General features: G+C 60.8%; 1 protein-coding gene across 1 annotated transcript; it reads right to left on the reverse strand.

Moving 5' to 3' along the window:
* Positions 1–340: 340 nt before the first annotated feature.
* On the reverse strand, positions 341–16,448 carry SLC37A2 (solute carrier family 37 member 2). Its single transcript, XM_056115095.1, has 18 exons — positions 16,337–16,448; positions 7,191–7,272; positions 6,765–6,858; positions 6,591–6,669; positions 6,251–6,386; positions 5,764–5,840; positions 4,395–4,561; positions 4,245–4,282; positions 3,956–4,078; positions 3,782–3,872; positions 3,245–3,307; positions 2,787–2,872; positions 2,525–2,573; positions 2,360–2,433; positions 2,082–2,160; positions 1,893–1,990; positions 1,741–1,805; positions 341–548 (listed from the first exon to the last, which is right to left on the reverse strand). The coding sequence occupies exons 1-18, from the start codon at positions 16,393–16,395 to the stop codon at positions 533–535; spliced, it is 1,476 nt and encodes a 491-aa protein (XP_055971070.1). The 5' UTR covers positions 16,396–16,448; the 3' UTR covers positions 341–532.
* Between the last annotated feature and the right edge of the window lie 1,479 nt (positions 16,449–17,927).

A 17,927-nucleotide genomic window follows, 5' to 3' on the forward strand; every position in this document is an offset into this window, starting at 1 on the left:
CTAACGGGGGTCGCAGGATGGGTTCAGTGGGGCACCTTCCGGGCCTGGACGTGGAGGGAGCGCAGAGCCGGCCCCCTGCGCCCCGTCTGAGCCCAGGCCCCTGTGCCCACCGCCCCTCAGCCCCTCTCGGGGCTTCCATCCACAGGGCCAGCGGCTGGGGCGGGGGGCACAAGGGAAGCTCCTGGACAAAGCAACAGAGGCAGCGGTGGAGTCGGGTCAGATGCCCATCTATGGTGCGGGCGGTGGGCACAGGGGGCACCCACCTTCTCCAGGCCCGGCTGCCGAGCTCCGCCCAGACCAGGAATCTGAATGAGCACAAGTCCGAGCTTGGCGTCCCCAGGCTGGACCTCATCCCAGGCCCCGCGTCGGTGAGTCCTGGTTCTTCCGCCAGAGTGTCCCCACCAAAGTCCTGCCTGGGGCCAGTCCTGGGGCCTGTCAGAGGCCCGGCCTCAGCCTGGGCGAGTGCACTGTCCTGCCCAGGGGAACACCGGGTCCCCTTCGGGTCTCCCCACCTTCTCTTCCATCAGGGGCCTCATATTTCTTTATACCTGCAGGGGAGAGGGGAGGTGAGGAGGTTCCGCAGGCCCATGCCCGGAGATGGGGGGCAGCCCTGAGCTCCCAACCTCCTCAGCTCTGATCCTGGATGGTGGTGCCCTCTCTCGCCCCCCACCTCAGAGAAGCCTGCCAGGGGCCGGCCCCAGCGCCGCTCCCCACCTCATAGGGAGTGGGGGATGGAGGCGCGCTGTTAGGGGGTTTTGGGGAGGCCTCTCCTGGCTCCAACCCAGTTCCTCGCAAGCTGAGCCCACCCTGAGTTCTAAACCCCATTCTCTTCCCTCTGAAGGTCAACGGCTCCCTCGGGGTGGGGGTGCCCTCACAAAGTCAGACTTACCTCCGGGTGTGTGTGTGTGTGTGTGTGTGTGTGTGTCTGGGCTACACATTCTCCCTGACCTCCCCCCTCCCCAAGGTCTGACCCACGGTGGGTCCCAGAGTCAGCATCCCCCCCTCCCCCAGCCCTCTCTTCCCTGCAGGGTCTCTGCTCTCAGTTTCCACCCCAGGAATAGGCTGCACCTGCTTGAAGGAAGGGGCTCCCCATGCAGTGCTCAATCCCGCTCCGCGGCCAGGCCAGCTCAGATCAGCCAGAGCCTCCTGCTCCAAAGAGCTTGCTCAGCACCACGGTCACCAAGGCTGCCACCACCACCACCACCACCACCACCACCATGCCCTGGGGCTGCGCCCGCCACCAGACTAATTGGCAGGTGCTTTCCGTACACCCACAGGCAGAGGGCCGGGAGCTGAGACAGCTCCGAGGGGAAGGGGCCCCACCGGTCTCCACTCTGCACTGGGGGTGCACGGAACCTGAGCCCTAAGCAGGGGCTCAGCCAGCCTCCGGGGCAGCCCTGACCCTGAGGAAACTTTCCCCAGGCACCGAGCTGCCCGGAGTCTGGGCCACGGACCCCCTGAAAAAAAGAGAAAGTGGGGCCAATCACGGGAGCACAGAGTCTGCATGCGGGCTCGGTTTTCGGGATGCACTGGTCACGGACTTGCGGAAAATACTCACAAAAGTGGTGGGACTGGAGGGAAAGACTATCGCGGGTGGGTGAGGGCCAGACTAGAGCTACGAAGACATGGGACAATGGAGACGGTCAGCGGCCTCTGGGCCTGCATGGGCTGCTGAGCTCCAGGCCAGACCCCGTGAGCTGCGAGGCAGGTGGCGCCAGGCTCTGGGGTCCGGGGACTCACCCTCCATCTCTGCTCAGGGACGTCCGCCAGGCCACGATCTCCTTGTACACCAGCCGGCAGAGGAACTGTGGGGAGGGCCCCGTGAGCTTTGAGCAGGCCCCCGAGTCGCAGCAGGGCAGGCTGGACCCCACCCAGGGTCCCCTGGGTCTCACCAAACAGGCCAGCACATCGGCCGAGATGAGCATGTAGAAGACATTGTTCCAGCCCGTGGGGGAAATGAGGCCAGCCAACAGGGGTCCCAGGGCCGCTCCTGTGCGGAGCGCAGGGTCAGAGAGCGCGTGGGCCCGGAGCCCCTGCCCCCACGCCCCAGGGATGAGCCCGCCAGCAGCACAGCCACACACCGATGGAGCCAGTGCCGTCGATGATGGCCGTGACCGTGGCCAGCGCCTTGGCGTTGCCCTTCAGGCTCTCGTGGGTGCCCTGGGGAGAGAAGGGGAGAGTGCAGGGGGCCCGACCCAGCCTCTGGTGGATGAGAACGGGGGCAACGGGGAGGGGCCCAGTGCTGGGGCTGGGAGGAAACAAGGTAGAGGGGAGGAGAGATGGAAGGAACGAGGGCCTGCAGGCGGCACCCCTGCCTGGCCCAGCCCCCCTTGGGGACCCCCAGCCTGGGGCCACGTACCAGGTCAGCAGAGACAGCGGTGGTGATGAGGGAGTAAGGGCCGTTGACCAGCGCCCCGCAGATGATGAGCATGACTGAGGCGGGAGGGGACAGTCGGGCTGGGGGCCCCATGCAGGCCACCCTCTTCCCCCCACTTCCCCAGGCTGACCCCTCTCCAGGCCTCACCTATAGAGCTGGCTATCCCTCTCTGGCCAAAAGCGTTGTACAGGAACATCTACCATGGAGAGGGGGCATGTCACGGCCACGGGCCCAGCCAGAGTCTCATGAGGCTGGTGTCTAAGACACACCCCCTTACCCCCGCCGCCCCCCTCCCCCCAGGCTTCCACTACCCACGCCCAGTCCAGGAGGCGCCCACTGTCCCCAGCAGGCCCAGGCACCGGGGCTTTCCCACGGCCCTCCCCGGCGTAGTGCGCCCACACCCGCGTACCAGGGGCGCGGCCAGGATGAGCATGACGGTACAGGTGGTGGCACGGCCGTTGGTGTAGTCGGAGACGAGCCCTGCCAGGATGCCACCTGCAACACAGACAGCAGCTCACAGGCCTGCTGCACCCCTGCACCCCACGGACCCCCACAGAGCCCCTGCACACACATACCCATGTATCCCTGCCATGCCCACGCATCACACATACTCCCACCACACCCTTGCTGGCCCTGCCACACCCTGCCACACCCCTGCACTGCCCCTCCCCCGCCCCCAGCAGCCCTCCATACCCCGTGGGCCAGGCTCTGCCCGATAGCACTTCTGGGAGAACCATGGAGTCCCCCTATGCCCCTAATGGAGAGAACCACTGAAGGCCTCCCTGTGGGGTCCCTGGAAGCCCCCTCCCCCACCCCGTCCTGGTTCCCATCAGCCCTGTCCCACTCCTGCACACGGGGCAGTGTCACCTATGATGCCGCCAACGTCGAAGAGCGTGGACAGGTCACCAGCCTCCTTGGCGCTGAATTGAGCTGGGGAGAGCACCGAGGGGTGGTCAGGGGACTGGGGGTCAGCGCTAATGACCCCATCCCAGGAGGTGAGTGCACAGCCGCTGGGCTGTCTGTCTGTCCCCCACCATGCCCAGGGACCTGCGCCAGGCCTCACCCTCCCGCATTCCACATCATCTGAGTCTGTTGAGGAAAAGGGGGCCCAGGAGCCGGCCTGCACTTGGCCAAAGGGACACACAGCCGAGGAACTCCAGACTGGAGTGTTGGAGTTCAGGATCCTGCCCCCTGTGCTTTCTGCTAGCACCCCCGCCCCCCACCCCCCGTGCTCCTGGGGAACAGAGCCCACAGCAGGTGGGGCCTGCGAGTAGAGGCTCGTCCTTGGGCACTTGGGGAACCCTAGGGAGGACCCCAGCAGCCTGGAGGTGGCCTTTTCCTCCTGCTTGGATGCAAAGTCGGGGTACCCTGACCCCGGACTGTCCCCTGACACCCACGCCTCACCCACGTTGAAGATGTAGAGTGGCAGCCAGTACAGGAAGGTGTAGCTGACCAGCTTGGCGAAGAGCAGACACAGCGAGAATTCCACCACGCCCTGGGAAGGAGGGCTTGTGAGGGGCCGCCCTGACCCCCGCCGCCCACCCCTCCCACCTTCGACCATCCGCATGCAGCCCTCACCGGGATGCAAAGCGCCCCGAAGAAGCTGATGGCGGCGGGTTGAGCACCCGGGTCCTTGTAGCCTCCTGCCGCCACCTCCGTGCAGCCCTCCTCCGCGCCAGTGGGACTCGCCTCTGGGGCTTCCTGAGAGAGGGGCACCCTGGCTGTGGGCGGGCGTACACACCCCCACCTGGGAGCAGGGGGACCCACCCCGAGCTCTAGGGGGCTGCTGGGGGGTCGGGGATGGGGGGCAGAGGGTGCCCAGCTGCCCACTGGGGCCGGGGTCTGGCGGGCCGGGGTTCACGCTCACGTGGTGCTGAGGAGGGGTGCAGTCCACGTCTTCTGGGTCTGCAGAACAAACCGCACTGAGCTGCTGCTCCACAGGCTCCCTCCCGCTGGGGAGCCACACACTGGTAAACTGAGGCTCCCCATCTCACATCTGCCCTCTCCCGTCACTCACACTCGATGAGGAAGAGGAAGGTGAAGAGACCCATGGCGGCGATGATGGCGCCGGGCACCACGAAGGACAGCCCCCAATCCCCGTTCACCCAGACGCCGGCTATCAGGGAACCCAGGATATTGCCCACAGACGTGTGAGAGTTCCAGATGCCCATGATGAGCCCCCGCCTGCGGGAATGAGCGAGGATGGAGGCAGCGTCAGGACCAGCCCGGCACACGGGCACACAGAATACACGCAGAAAAACGCACACAGAGAAATGCACATAGAGAAACACGCACAGAAAAATGCATGCAGAGGAACACAGAGAAACATGCACAGAGGCATACACGCACAAAGACACATACACAGAAATACATGCAGAGAAACACACGTACATGCAGATAGAGGCTGGCCTGTCTGCTCAGTTACACTTCCAGGAGCCAGTGGTGAGGCCGGGTGCTGCTCCCGTCGGCTGCCCAAGCACAGGTGAGCCCGCACCACCCTCTCTGCCTTCTGCCCCAGGAAACAACTAGGAAGTGCAGGGCTGTACCAGGCCTTTCCTGCCACGTGTGCGCGCGTGTGTGTGCACATACAGGTGCGTGTGTGCAGGGGTGCGTGTGTGCAGGGGTATGCGTGTGCAGGGGTGAGAGTGTATCTGAAGAGATACGTGTGAGGGGTGTGTAGGCAGAGGTGAATATGTGTGTAGGTGAATATGTGTGCGCGTGTGCAGAAGTGAGTGTGTGTGCAAGGATGTGTGTGCATGGGCAGGGGTGAGTATGTGTGCGCGTGTGCAGAAGTGAGTGTGTGTGCAGGGATGTGTGTGCATGTTCAGGCGTGAGTGTGTGTGCGGGAATGTATGTGCGTGTGCAGGGGTATATGTGCAGGGATGTGTGCGCGTGAGCAGGGTGCGTGTGTGCAGGGGTGCATGTGTGCAGGGGTATGCATGTGCAAGGGTGAGAGTGTATCTGAAGAGATATGTGTGAGGGGTATGCATGTGCAAGGGTGAGAGTGTATCTGAAGAGATATGTGTGAGGGGTGTGTAGGCAGAGGTGAATATGTGTGTAGGTGAATATGTGTGCGCATGTGCAGCAGTGAGTGTGTGTGCAGGAATGTGTGTGCATGGTCAGGCGTGAGTGTGTGTGCAGGAATGTATGTGCGTGTGCAGGGGTATATGTGCAGGGATGTGTGTGCGTGAGCAGGGTGCGTGTGTGCAGGGGTGTGTATGCAGGAATGTGTATGTGAAGGGGTGTGTGTGCAGGGGTGTGTGCAGAGGTGTGTTGCCATCCTGTGCAGCTGGCTGAGGGTGCATTGAGTGCGCAGTGAAGTGACACAGACCGCACCCCCTGCCCCTCCCACCCTGGGCTGCCCCCCATGCCCCTCTTATACTCACTTCCCCTTTCCAAACCAGTGACCCACACAGGCCACCACAGCAGGCCAGCCCGTGGTCTGGGCGAGTCCATTGAAGATCTGCAAGGGGTGGGCATGGGCCTGAGTCAAGGTGCCTTCCTAGGTTCTACATCAGAGTGGGGGCCCAAGTCTATACACACACACACACACACATATGCATGCATGCACATGCACATGCACACACAAACATACATACACACACTCACACACCCCCGTACACACTCAAACACCTCTAGATTTCTCCGCTGATTTCTCATCCTTGCAAAGACTATGCCTAGGACCATGGGGTCTGGCATAGGAACTGGGGCGGGGGGGCCCAGTGCACTCACTGCACCACCAAATAAAATGCTCAACTACGGGAAGCTGGAGCTACAGGGAGTGTCCAAGGGGCGCAGGGCTAAGACTGAGCACTGTCTCTCTGGGGCAACACCAGCAAACCCCACATCCCTTCCGGGGCGCCAGGGCCATACCTGGACCAGCACGAAATACCAGAGCACGTGGATGTCCCAGAAGTAGGCCAGGCCCAGGAGCGAGGTGAAGAGGCCACTGAGAAGCATCCCCGCCGACAGGTAGTAACGCAGTGGGAGCCGCTCCCCAAAAATCCCACTGAGGAGAGAGTCGGCGTTGGGGGGACGGCCCGCACCTGCAGCACCAGGTGACGTCTGTGTGGCCACACGCAGGGCCCCCCGCCCCCACCCTCATGTCTCCGGGCCCCGACAGAGTAGGGTAGGGACATGTGGTAGCAGGTGTAAATCAAGAAGGCGATCAGCAGGATGAAGCCCCGGTGTGCTGGGTGGAGAGCACCCTCACCTGATGAACATGCCGACGGCGTAGGCCACGAGGAAAGCATTGTCCACGCCCCCCAGCAGCTCCTTGTAGTTGCTCTGGTCTGGAAGTGGGTGCGGGGTGGGAAACAGGTGACTGGGCTGGACCCCCGAAAGGGCCCCCCGCTGCTCCTTGCCACCCGCCCAGAGCGGCACTCACCGAAGGGGGCCCAGCTGCACCACGTGGAGTCGTTGAGGTCATGGCTGTCATTGTCGGGGGGGATGAGCGCTGAGCAGTTCTGATGCAGGCGGCTCTGCAGAGGCCATGGGGACACGGGGCGGGGGGGCTCAGCCGCTCCTTCCCCGCCACACCCAGTGCAGGAGCAGGACAGCGGCCCACATGTGCAGCCCAGGGGGCCCCTCCGCACCTGCCACCCCCGCGGCCAGGTGACTAAGCTCCAAGGAAGCAGGGAGCACTGAGAGGGGAGCAGCTGCAGGTAGGAGGCAGCCAGGTGGAGAGGCAGGCTCGGCCGTGACCAGGGACAGGAACCCTTTGGCAATGGGCCGAGTTCCGGAACATTCTAGTATCTTTCTCTTGGAGGGCCCAGATCATCCCTGTCCCTCCATCCCTGCAGGTCAGGCTCACCTTGACCACACTGATGGGCTTCCGGGACATGTGGTAGCAGGTGTAAATCAAGAAGGTGATCAGCAGGATGAAGCCCCGGAACCTGCAAGGGGCCACAGCAGGGGGTCGGCAGGGGGTCGGGTCCCTGGGCCTCACCCCACCCTCAGGCTCCCGGCAGGGGATTCGGGCAGGGCAGAGACACCCAGATCCCCTCCCTGCTCCTGGACTTCCAAGAGCATTGCTGGGAGGAGCGTCTCCCCGCCCCCCAACCCTGCACGCCATGTATGCATGCGTCCCTGTGTAAGCGCACGCACACACCTGTGTACATGCATGCATGCCCGTGTATGTGTACACACATGTCTGCATGCAAGCATGCCTTGTGCCTGTGTATGTGTATGCCTGTGTACATATGCACACATATCTGTGTACATGCACACATGTGTGTCTGCTTATATGCTTACGTGTCTGTGTACGTGCACACATATGTATCGGTGTATATACATGCGTGTCTCTGTACATGCACACGTGTATGTCTGTGTACATGCACACATGTGTCTACGTACATACATACACATGTGTCTGTGTGCATACTGCACACAGACTGGATTTTAACACAGCAAGTATGGCAGCAGCTGGTGGCAGCGTGGAGAAGAGCCTGTCGGGGTGAGTCACCACCCTGGAGGGAACCCAGAGAACCAGCAGCGGCCACATTCCAGAGCAGACCCAAGGCCCCCTGCCGGGGGTGGCCACTGCTGGAAGGTGCTGACGGGCCCCAGGGGTAGTCCAGGGGCAGAGTGAGGAGGGTCGTCCTCCCCGAGAGTGCTCCTCAGGCACCCGCCCGTGGCAGAAGGAAGGTTGGAGCTGGTCACTGCCCTCTGAGTCACCGCGGCGGCCCCACTGCAGCAGCGTCAGCTGAGCTGAGTCAGCCCCGAACCAGGAAGTATCCCCAAGGACCTTCGCCAGACCCCCAGCTCAGACACAGAAGTATGATGCCCCCGTCTCCCTGCCACCCTCGGCCCCGTGGGCCTCCTTCTGCCCACTCAGTGCTGTGCGGCCCCAGGTGTGTGCTGGGGGTGCCTCAGGGCCCCTCCTCGTCCTCTACACCGCCCCTACCCCTTTCATCTGAGAATGGGGGTCTGCGGGCTCTTTTCCGTTCTGTAGGGGTCAGTCCCAGGTTTGAGGGCCCAGCCGCACCTCTACCCCACCAGCTGGCTCCCACGGGACACACAGGCACGGTGTCATTGTGTGTGCCAGCCGAAAAGGGGCTGGACAGCACTTGGTGGGGGGTGGGGGGCTTCAGGCAGGGGCCACACTGGGCTGCCCCACGCAGTGATGGAGGGAATATCAGAGAAAGGTACCCTGGAGGAGAGGGCCAGGAGCAGCGTGGCGGGAACACGCCTGTCCCCCAGATCATGGGAACACAGAAACCCTGATACCCCTTTTGCCTGCTCATCCGTGCCTGCACCTGGGAGCCTGCAGGGAGCAGGGAAACGGGTTGGGGGGGGGGCGGCGAAGCAGAAAGGGAAACTCTGGTGCACACAGAAAACCAGACACCCCAGGAAGCAGGCTGAGGGCAGGACTCTGTGTGTGGAGCTGAGCCGGGCTAGGCCTCCTGTGGGCCCCTCAGCCTCCCGAGAGCCAGGCCACAGTGCCATGGTGCCACGGACATGGGGCCTTGCCCCCCGGCTAACAGCTGTCAGGCCCCCCGGGCTGGCACGCGTCTCCCTTCTTGCTCTCTGCAGTCCCAGGGCCCCGGGGGGGACAGTCACAGCTAGGTCCCAGGGTAGCGGGGAAAGCAAGGCGGGTGCACACCCCCACTGACCACCCACAGGGCTGCTTCCCGTGGCCACTGGGCCCTGAGTCATGAGGGCCAGCAGAGAGCTGGACAGTGTCGATCCAAAGGGAGACTGAGCTCGGAAAGGCCCAGTGTTCCCAGAGGGGCACCCGAACCAGCGAACCCCTGGAGCCACTCCGGCCAGGGCACGCTGGCAAGGTGGCCGCCCCTGCATCTCTGTCCAGCCTCCCATCTGCAAGCCAGGAGGGCAGGAGCAGCCCTGCCACCGCTGCTCTGAGATGGCTCGTGGCCCCAGCACATGGCTCAGGCGGGGCTGGCCGTGGCTACTGCTGACCTAAGACCCTGCCCCGAGAAGTGGACTTGTGGCCAGTCCCGGGTTGTGCTCAGCAGATCGGAAAAGGACAGAGGGCCAGGAACAGACAATACCAGGTCACATGGCCATACTGCCACCATGGCCGCTGCCGGTGGGAAAAGGTCAGACTGGCCCGGATGTGACACCTGGACTCAGCTCGGATGGGCAGCTCAGGGCAGGCCCCACATCTGAGCGTAGCTGGGGTGTGGGACCCTGCCAGGGACTTAGGAGAGGAGGGCAGAGCGCACCCCACGCCCGCACCCCAGGGCCTTGCGCCCAGGCCCTGCGCCCCGCGCAGAGTGACTGGGGAGGAAGCCCAGTGGGTGGTGTGCTGAGACAGCAGAACCCATAGCCACAGCTCACCCGCCTGTTGGCGGTTACGGGGAGGCATCCAGGCGCTGACTCGGCCCTTCAGAGTGAGGCCCGGGGTACTGTCGGGGAGGCAGCTGCGGGCCCCTTCTTGGGGCGCTCTCGTCACCCCTCCTTCTGAACAGGAAGGATGGGACCGGCAGGAGGGGGGGTGCTGGAGGGTGTCCTGGGCCTTGGGGACTCTGGGGGGGTCCGTCCTCATCTCCCTGTGATGGGGCACCTCCACTCCAGTCTCAGTGGCCCTTCCACCCCACCCTGTGGCCGCCTGGGGGTGGGGGTGGGGGCTGAGTGGGGGAGGGGCCGTGTCCGTCTCAGGAGGGAAAGAGGAAACTGTGGGAGAGGGGGGAGAGGAAGTCTGGTCGCTGGCTGCCAGTCACATGCTCTGGAGGACCACAGGGCCCCCAGCCCCCCTCCGAGCGCCCTTGGGAGCCTTCCCCAGCCCCCAGCACCTCTGCGGGACCAGTTAGCCCAGAGCAAGAGGGCCGGGCTGGGGGTCGCGCTGACTCAGGGACTGAGGCCTGAGGGGACTGATCTCAGACCACTGGGGGTGACCCTGGGCGGGGTTTTCACCTCCTCAAGCCTCGGTTTGCTTGGGAGGATGGCAAGCTCCTTCCTCACCAGGGCTCTGTGGAGACGGGGGTGTTGGGGAGCCCGGGCCAGCTCAGGCGGGCACCTCGGCCTCCTGTAGGGTGAGGGTGTGGGGGGAACACACAGGGCCCGCTCTGCCGGCCTGCCCGGTCCCCCACCCCCGCCCGCTCCTCCAGACGCCCCGGCCTCTCCTACACGCTTCTCTCCCACTGGCGGGGAGTGCCAGCTCCAGCTTCACCAGCCGCTCACGTCCCTGTCTCCAGTGCCCCCAGGCACGCCCGCACAGATGCTGGCACTGGAGCAACGGGGGAGGCGGGCGGCTGCACAGAGCCAGGACACCTCCCAGGAGCCTGCTGGGAGCTCCCGGCCTCTGCAGGCCCAAGGCCGCGCTGGGCACAGCTGCCTCCCCCAGCCGGCAGCCCCATGGTCCAGAGGCCTCCCTCCTTCTTTCCTCCCACGCCCTACAGAAAAGGGGCGAGGCGTCAACCACCCACCCAGAAGCCTCTTCCCAGAGACAGGACGGTCATCTGGGCAGGAGGATGGTGGACAGACCAGGCCGGGGCCCTCAACTGACCTGGACGCCTTTCCACTCAGCTTGCCGCAGGCTGTGTGATGCAGACAAGCTGCCTGGCTTCTCTGGGCCTCACTCTGCCCACATCTTCCCCCCGGGGAGGGACAGACGCTGGAGAAAGTACCCCGCAAAGTGTCCGGAGCGAGGGCGGAGGGTGGTCTGGCCTCGGGTCAGTGGCCTGGAACTGCCTGGAAGGTGGCGCCATCCCAGCGCCTCATCCGGCCACCCCGCACCCAGGCACAGCAGTGCTGGGACCCTAACTCAGGGGACCCAGAGCTCAGGGCCAGCCCTGCCCCCCGGGGGTGATGCTTTCCCTCTGCTTCCGGCCCCACTCCCCTATAGAGGCTCTGTACATAACAGGACCACAACTGTCCTTGGGGACCTCCAACGTCTCTCATGGACAAGGACGTGACTGGCCGCGGAGTCTCATCCCCGGCACTGCAGTTTTGGACATTTTTAATTTTACCTGGGCTGTTCCCGCCCTCCTTGGATTCTGGTTGAGCATATTCTAATTTTTATTTATTTATTTACTTATGCTTTTTGGGTCACACCCATCGATATTCCTGGCTCATGCACTCAGGAATTACTTCGGAAGGTGCTTGGGGGACCATATGGGATGCTGGGACTCGAACCCAGGTCGGCCACGTACAAGGCAAACGTGCTACCCGCTGTACTAGCGCTCCAGCCCTGGTTGAGCAAATTCTAGATCAGACCTTCCTCGGCGCTTTGTCACCGCAAACCCCCTGCCCAGGTTCTCATGCAGTTTCCTCTGGGACACATCCCAGCACGTCATGGAAGCCAGCCTCAGGATTTTTACATTATCCTAAGATGGTGTCCTTCCTCTATAAAAACTGAGCACAGAGTTGGAGAGTCGTGAGCCATTTGGAGGGTCTTATAAAGGTGCAGTGACTTAGTTTATCAAAATCATGACCACAGATAGTAGGACGCCTCTACGCTACAGCAAAAATGAAAAGAAATGAAACTGTATGCATCCATTTTTACCCATGAGGTGGAATATTTTTTTTACTTGCAATCTTCTTTATATAGCCACGTAATAATTTTTGACCTCGTCTAGATTGCTTTTGGCTGGGAAAGGGGAGGGCTTTATTTTTTCTTGCACGCCTCAGGAACAATGAACTTACTTGTTGGCTGCATTGTCCTGCTCATAATTTCTCGGGGTACCTTTTGGGTTTCTGTCACCTACAGAGTTTTAGAGTTTTCGCTTGACTCCAGTGGTTCCCAAAGGCTCTGCAGTGAGCCAGAGGCCAGTGCTCTCATCTTTTTTTTTTTTTTTTTTGCTTTTGGGTCACACCTGGCAATGCACAGGGGTTACTCCAGTCGCTACACTCAGGAATCACTCCTGGTGGTGCTCAGGGGTCCATATGGGATGCTGGGAATCGAACCCAGGCCGGCCTCCCCACTGTACTATCGTTTCAGCCCTTCCCCAGTGCTCTCATCTTTCCCTCCCAAGAATTCTCTTCATGAAGCACTGCACTGAGCACTTGTTCTTTCTTCTGATGGAACAGTTTTGACAATGTGAAGGACCCGCCAGATAAAGTGAATGGGAGAAAATATTCACCACCAGACAAAAACACAGACATAGGGGGGCTGGAGCGATAGTACAGCGGGTAGGGCATTTGCCTTGCAAGCGACCAACCCGGGTTCAATCCCCGGCATCCCATACAGTCCTTCAAGCACCGCCAGGAGTAATTCCTGAGTGCAAAGCCAGGAGTAACCTCTGAGCATTGCTGGGTGTGACCCAAAAAGCAAATATATATATATATATATATATATATATATATATATAAAGGTAAAGGCCCTCCCATTGATCGTCGATTTGCTCGAGCGGGCCCAGTAACGTCTCCATTGGAGACTTTGTTGTTACTGTGTCTGGCATATCGAATACTCTCGGTAGCTTGCCGGGCTCTCCGAGAGGGGCGGAGGAATCGAACTCGGGTCGGCCGTGTTGGCCGCTTGTAAGGCGAACGCCCTACCCGCTGTGCTATCTATATATAAACAAAGGAAGCACTCACAAACCTCAGCAGCCCCAAACAGGGTCCCCACCCCCATCAAAAACGGGGAGAGGAACTGAACAGACTTTCTCCGAAGCAGATGTACAGATGGCCCACAGGCAACCCACAAAATGCTCAGGGTCACAGGTTAGCAGGAAAACACAAGCCAAAATGAAGGCTTGCCACACGTCAGTGAGAACGGGCTGTATCGAAAAGTTCTGAAACAACCTGTGCTGGAGGGAATGTGGTGAGAAAGGAATCCTCATTTACAGACTGTGGAAAAATCAAAACTAGAACTTCCACATGACCAGTGATTTCTCCCGCTGACGTCTATCCCAAGCACACACACAAACACCCGTCAGAAAAGATAAAGGCACAGCCCGATATCTCTGCAGTTCTGTCTGCAACCGCCAGGATCTCAAGCCGGCCCAAAGACAAGACAAAACAGCCGAGCGGAGGGAGGAGACGGGCGAGGGACACACATGAACCCCCACGCTGCTGGGAGGGAAGAGGAAACTGTGCATCTGACTATGACTTGGATGGAGCTGGAGGGGACCGTGTTAAGTGACGTGAGTCAGAAGAACAAACAGAGGATGATCTCACTCAGCTGTGGAGTAGAAAGAAACAATGCCGGGGAATCGACAACGGCCAATGGAAACAAGCTCTGAGCTTCTGCCAGCAGAAATGAGCTCGTCAAAGCAAGTGGGAGGCAAGGCAGAGAAGGGAGAGACGAGGAGTTTGGCAATGGGTGGGGGACAGTGACAATGCATGCCTAAAACACTACTATTAATACTATCATAAATCATGATACCAGAGAGAGAGAAAGAGAGAGAGAGAGAGAGAGAGAGAGAGAGAGAGAGAGAGAGAGAGAGAGAGAGAACATTCCAGCAAAGTCAGGATTTCCAGAACTTTTTCATCAAGAAGTTGGATTTATGGGGTTACTAACCCAAAATTCCATGGAACCAGACTGAGTCACATAGCACCAAGTGAAGGGAGCCAGTGGCTGGCATTTGTCTTTGGGGATACTGGTGACGCAAATTTCCTGGCTACTGAAAGAAGCCCTTTGTCTTCCTTCTCATGCTATCTGTAATCCATAGAACGTTAATAGATGTTAGTTTTTGTGTACCAAAAAGAATCATTTGCCAGGGTCTTATTTTGCCTAGTAAGATGTCTGCAAATGAGTGCTCTTCAGAGGAGCTTGGTTGCAAAAGCTCCCTCGCAATTTGTCCTTTTTAACCAGGACATAATTAGAAAAGTTGGTTATGCAATCCAGGCCTTGCCTGGCAAGTTCCACTTGACAATGATGCTCACTTAATCAGATCTAAGCGGCCTGTCTGAGGGAACACAGGTTGACTGTATGAGGCCAATACTAATAAGTCAAATGGTTTCCTGTGTCCTCTTACATACTCCTATTAAAGGTCACTCCTCGGCAGGGCCAGGAGCTGTCATGCATTTCGAGAAGCTCAAGACAGGGGAATCCCGCTGGAGAGATAGTATAGCAGGGAGGACACTTGCCTTGCAAGGGGCCACCTTAGGTTCAATTCCCGGCATCCCATATGGTCCCAAGCCCTGCCGGAAGTGATCCTTGAGCACCACCAGGTGTTCCCTTCTCCAAAAGAAAAAAAATGCGGGGGAGGTGAGAAGGGAAGGGTAATTTGTCCAAATTTATTAGTACAACAAATTTATTTGTCCAAATTTATTAGTACAACAGGTGAGGTAAAGTCAGTGGAGACCATTTCTTGTCTTAACTTTATGATCTTTGAACAGTAAATAAGTAAGAAGATAAGAAAACCAATAAATAAGAAAATTTACAGTGCAGGCCTAGGACATCTGCCTTGCACACGGCCCTCTGGGTTTGATCCCCAGCACCCCTGAGGGTCCCCTGAGACCTGCCAGCAGTCAGCCCTGAGCACAGCCGGGTGTGGCCCCAATGCAAAAAAAAGTCTGGTCTAAGACCCCAGCAGCATGGATGGCACGGACCTGCACTGTGGGAATGGATCTGCTGCACCCCCAGAGAGGAAATGATTGGGGAGACCTAAGCGAACAGCCCGCAGTCTGAGATCAAGAATATGTGCCAGCAGAGACAGGGAAACTGTGTGCGGCTGAAAGCCACCCTGTCCCCGCTCAGGTTATCTGAGTGGAACCTGACATCCACCCCGAGCTGCTTAATAACGCGTTGACCGGGAGCTGAGGGATAAGCATCAAGGACTGTCGTTTCCTTCCTAGTCCGAGGGGAAGCTGGCTTTGGCTCACGGCCCAGCTATCAAGGTGCCTGGGCTCTGGGCTCTCTCCTCAGTGGTGGCAAAACAGCGGGGATGACCCTGTCCCCCATCCTTCCAGCAGCCAGCCCATCTTCCCCAGCCACGCCTCCCTGCCCCACCAGGTTTCCTTGGGGGTCCATTAGAACACCGCTGACCCTCATTGTGGGAGAAATTTGTTAACGAATTTGTTAGTGGGTGCCCACATTTCTAGCCTTAGGAGAGGGAGAGCTTTACTGGGTCTTTGAAAAATACCCCCCCCCCCCCCCGTTTTGGGTCACACCTGGCGATGCACAGGGGTTACTCCTGGCTCTGCACTCAGGAAATACTCCTGGCGGGGCTCAGGGACCATATGGGGTGCTGTGAATCAAATCTGGGTCGGCCACGTGCAAGGCAAACACCCTACCCTCTGTGCTATCGCTCCAGCCTCGAAAAATACCTTTGAACAGAAGCCCCCAGGCGAAAGGGATCCAGGTGAGCAAAAAGTGAAGCCCCTGGGAGCGTGGGGGCTTGTGGGGAAGCTGAAAAGCCGTGGGGTCACCGGCCACTCCGTGTGCACAGGACTAGGGGGCAGGCGGGGCTGAGGCCCTACTCACCCTACTGGGCCCCTGCCCTCTCTTTGGGGGGTTCTTCGGAACCTGGGCAGGGCGGGGAATTGAGACCCAGTACTGCTCCACTGCGTGCATGAAGAAGCGGGATCTGACTCTGAGTCACTTCTGTCACCTGTGGTGGCACTGGCAATTGCTTTACAAGCACCACAAGCAAAGCCCTCCAGTGTGTGGCTCCTGAGGCTTCTGAGCCTGCCCACCATGCCCCCGGAAGGAAATGACAGTGGAGCGTCTCCCACTGTGGGACCACATGGGCCTGGCATCGCTCCAGGGATTGAGGTTCAGACCTTGGTGTCACCCAAGGACACCTCCAGGGGCAACCAACAGCTCCATTCCCCCCCCCCCCCCAGCTTCTTCTGAGCTCCCAGATATGAAAGTGAGGTGCTCAGAGCCCGCGCCTGTGTGTGTGTGTATGTGTGTCTGTCTGTCTTGGCCATCCGTGGAGAGGGGGATGATGGAGTATCACCCATCTCTCTGGCTGACACCAGAGAAATCAATCAGGTCTCACCAGAGTCCCTCTGCCACCCCCCCCCCCCCCAATATATGCAGTCACACCCCACAGGCATACAGGCAAACACACATAGGGCCCGAGGCGCTGCCAGCCCTGTGCTCACCAGCTGTCCCGGGAGAAGTTGCGGAGGAAGTAGACTCCGGGAGCCAGGGAGGAGCGCATCTTGCCGGGAGGACGTGGAGGGGACACAGAGGGGACACGGAGGGCTAGGGCCGGGAGCTGCAGGGAGGGCGTGGGGCCGGGGTGGGGGGCTGCCCCGAGGGGTGCGGGACCAGGGGAAGGGCTGCCCCGAGGGGACGCGGGCGGGGGGGAGGGGTGGCGCACTGCACGAAGGTCGTGGGCCGGGGAGTTGTCCCAAGACGGGAAGGACGCGGGCCAGGCCGGGCCGGGAACTGCACGGCGGGGCGGGCGCGGGTCCGGGAGCTGCCCCGAGAGGGCACGGGCCGGGGAGCTGCAGGGAGGGCGCGGGCCGCGCCGGGAGCCACTTGGCGGGCGGGCGCGGATCGGGGAAGCTGCCCCGAGAGGGCGCGGGTCCGGGGGGGTTGCAGGGAGGGCGCGGGGCTGGACCGGGAGCTGCACGGCGGGGCGAGCGCGGGCCGAGCAGTGGTGGCCGCAGTTGCGGGCAGCGCCGTTTAAATGCCCCGCCGCCAGGCGCCGGCTCCCAGCACTGCTGTGGGCGCGGCGCCCCCGCCCCCTCGCAGCTGACCGCCCGCGGGGTCAGGCGGGGCAGAGTTGGCCCAGCCCCGCGCACCGCGCCGCACTCGCGCCTTCCGGGGCGCACCCAGGCCAGGGCTGGGCGTGCGTGTGTGTGTGTGTGTGTGTGTGTGTGTGTGTGCTTTTGTGTGTGCGCACACGTGTGTTCTTGTGTGTGCATGTGTGCATGTGCGCATGTGTGCGCGTATGTGCATGTGCGTGTGTGCATGTGCATGTGTGTGCATGTGTGCATACTTGTGTATGTGTGTGCGCCGTGTGTCTCTGTGTGTGTGCGTGTGTGGGGGGGTTTGCTACTCTGTGGGCTGAAACGAATAGCTGCTGGCTGGAGGGTCCTCCCTGTCCCCTCACCTTTACACAGATGAGCCCCGGGCTCGCCCCTTTGGATGGTCTGGATGGGGTTCCTTCGTGCTCAGAGACTAGCCTGCAAGAGGGAGGGGTGCTCACTGTTCCACTCCTGGGCTACAAACCCTGGGGTGTGGTCCCTGCAGGCACCCCTCGGAGCAGGCGCTGGGGACCCTTGGATGGCCGGCCTTGGCAGGGCTGGCAGACTCTAGCAAAGATTCCTACAGGGGACCAACGTCCGGAGGGTGCTTGCCTTGCAATTGACCAAGCCGGGTTTGATCCTGGGTACCCCAGGGGTGGTTGAACCCTGCGCACTGAGCCAGGAGTCAGCTGCGAGCACTGCCAGATGTGGCCCCAAAAACAAACAAAAAGAGCTGTCCAGCCCCGGTGGCTGGGGACAGTGCTTGGAGCTGAGCACCAGACACTTTACATGGATGGGCCTGGCCGCCCACCCCAAGGAGGAGGCTGTAACTGAGAGAGCTGGGCGAGAACTAGGGGTGAGCTGTTCCCTGGGAGAGGGAAGTCCTGATTTGAAGAAGCCGCTGGGAGCCAGCCTTGCCCTGCCCTGCTCTCTCTCCTCGGCTGCTGGGCCCCCGGTGCCAGGTCAGGGGTGCACCACACTCCTGAGACAGGTAGCA

Source organism: Sorex fumeus, unplaced genomic scaffold (genome assembly GCF_029834395.1).
Source record: "Sorex fumeus unplaced genomic scaffold, SorFum_2.1 ptg000028l, whole genome shotgun sequence".
Classification (NCBI taxonomy): Eukaryota; Metazoa; Chordata; class Mammalia; order Eulipotyphla; family Soricidae; genus Sorex; species Sorex fumeus.

What these genes read in the sequence shown, in the direction of transcription:
- SLC37A2 (XM_056115095.1), bottom strand. Translation starts at nt 16,395, where the DNA reads ATGCGCTCCTCCCTGGCTCCCGGAGTCTACTTCCTCCGCAACTTCTCC. An exon ending in AGGGATAGCCAGCTCTATAG is followed by an intron (nt 2,434 to 2,524) that starts GTGAGGCCTGGA and finishes CTCCCGCCTCAG; the next exon opens with TCATGCTCATCATCTGCGGG. An exon ending in CCGCTGTCTCTGCTGACCTG is followed by an intron (nt 2,161 to 2,359) that starts GTACGTGGCCCC and finishes TTCTCTCCCCAG; the next exon opens with GGCACCCACGAGAGCCTGAA.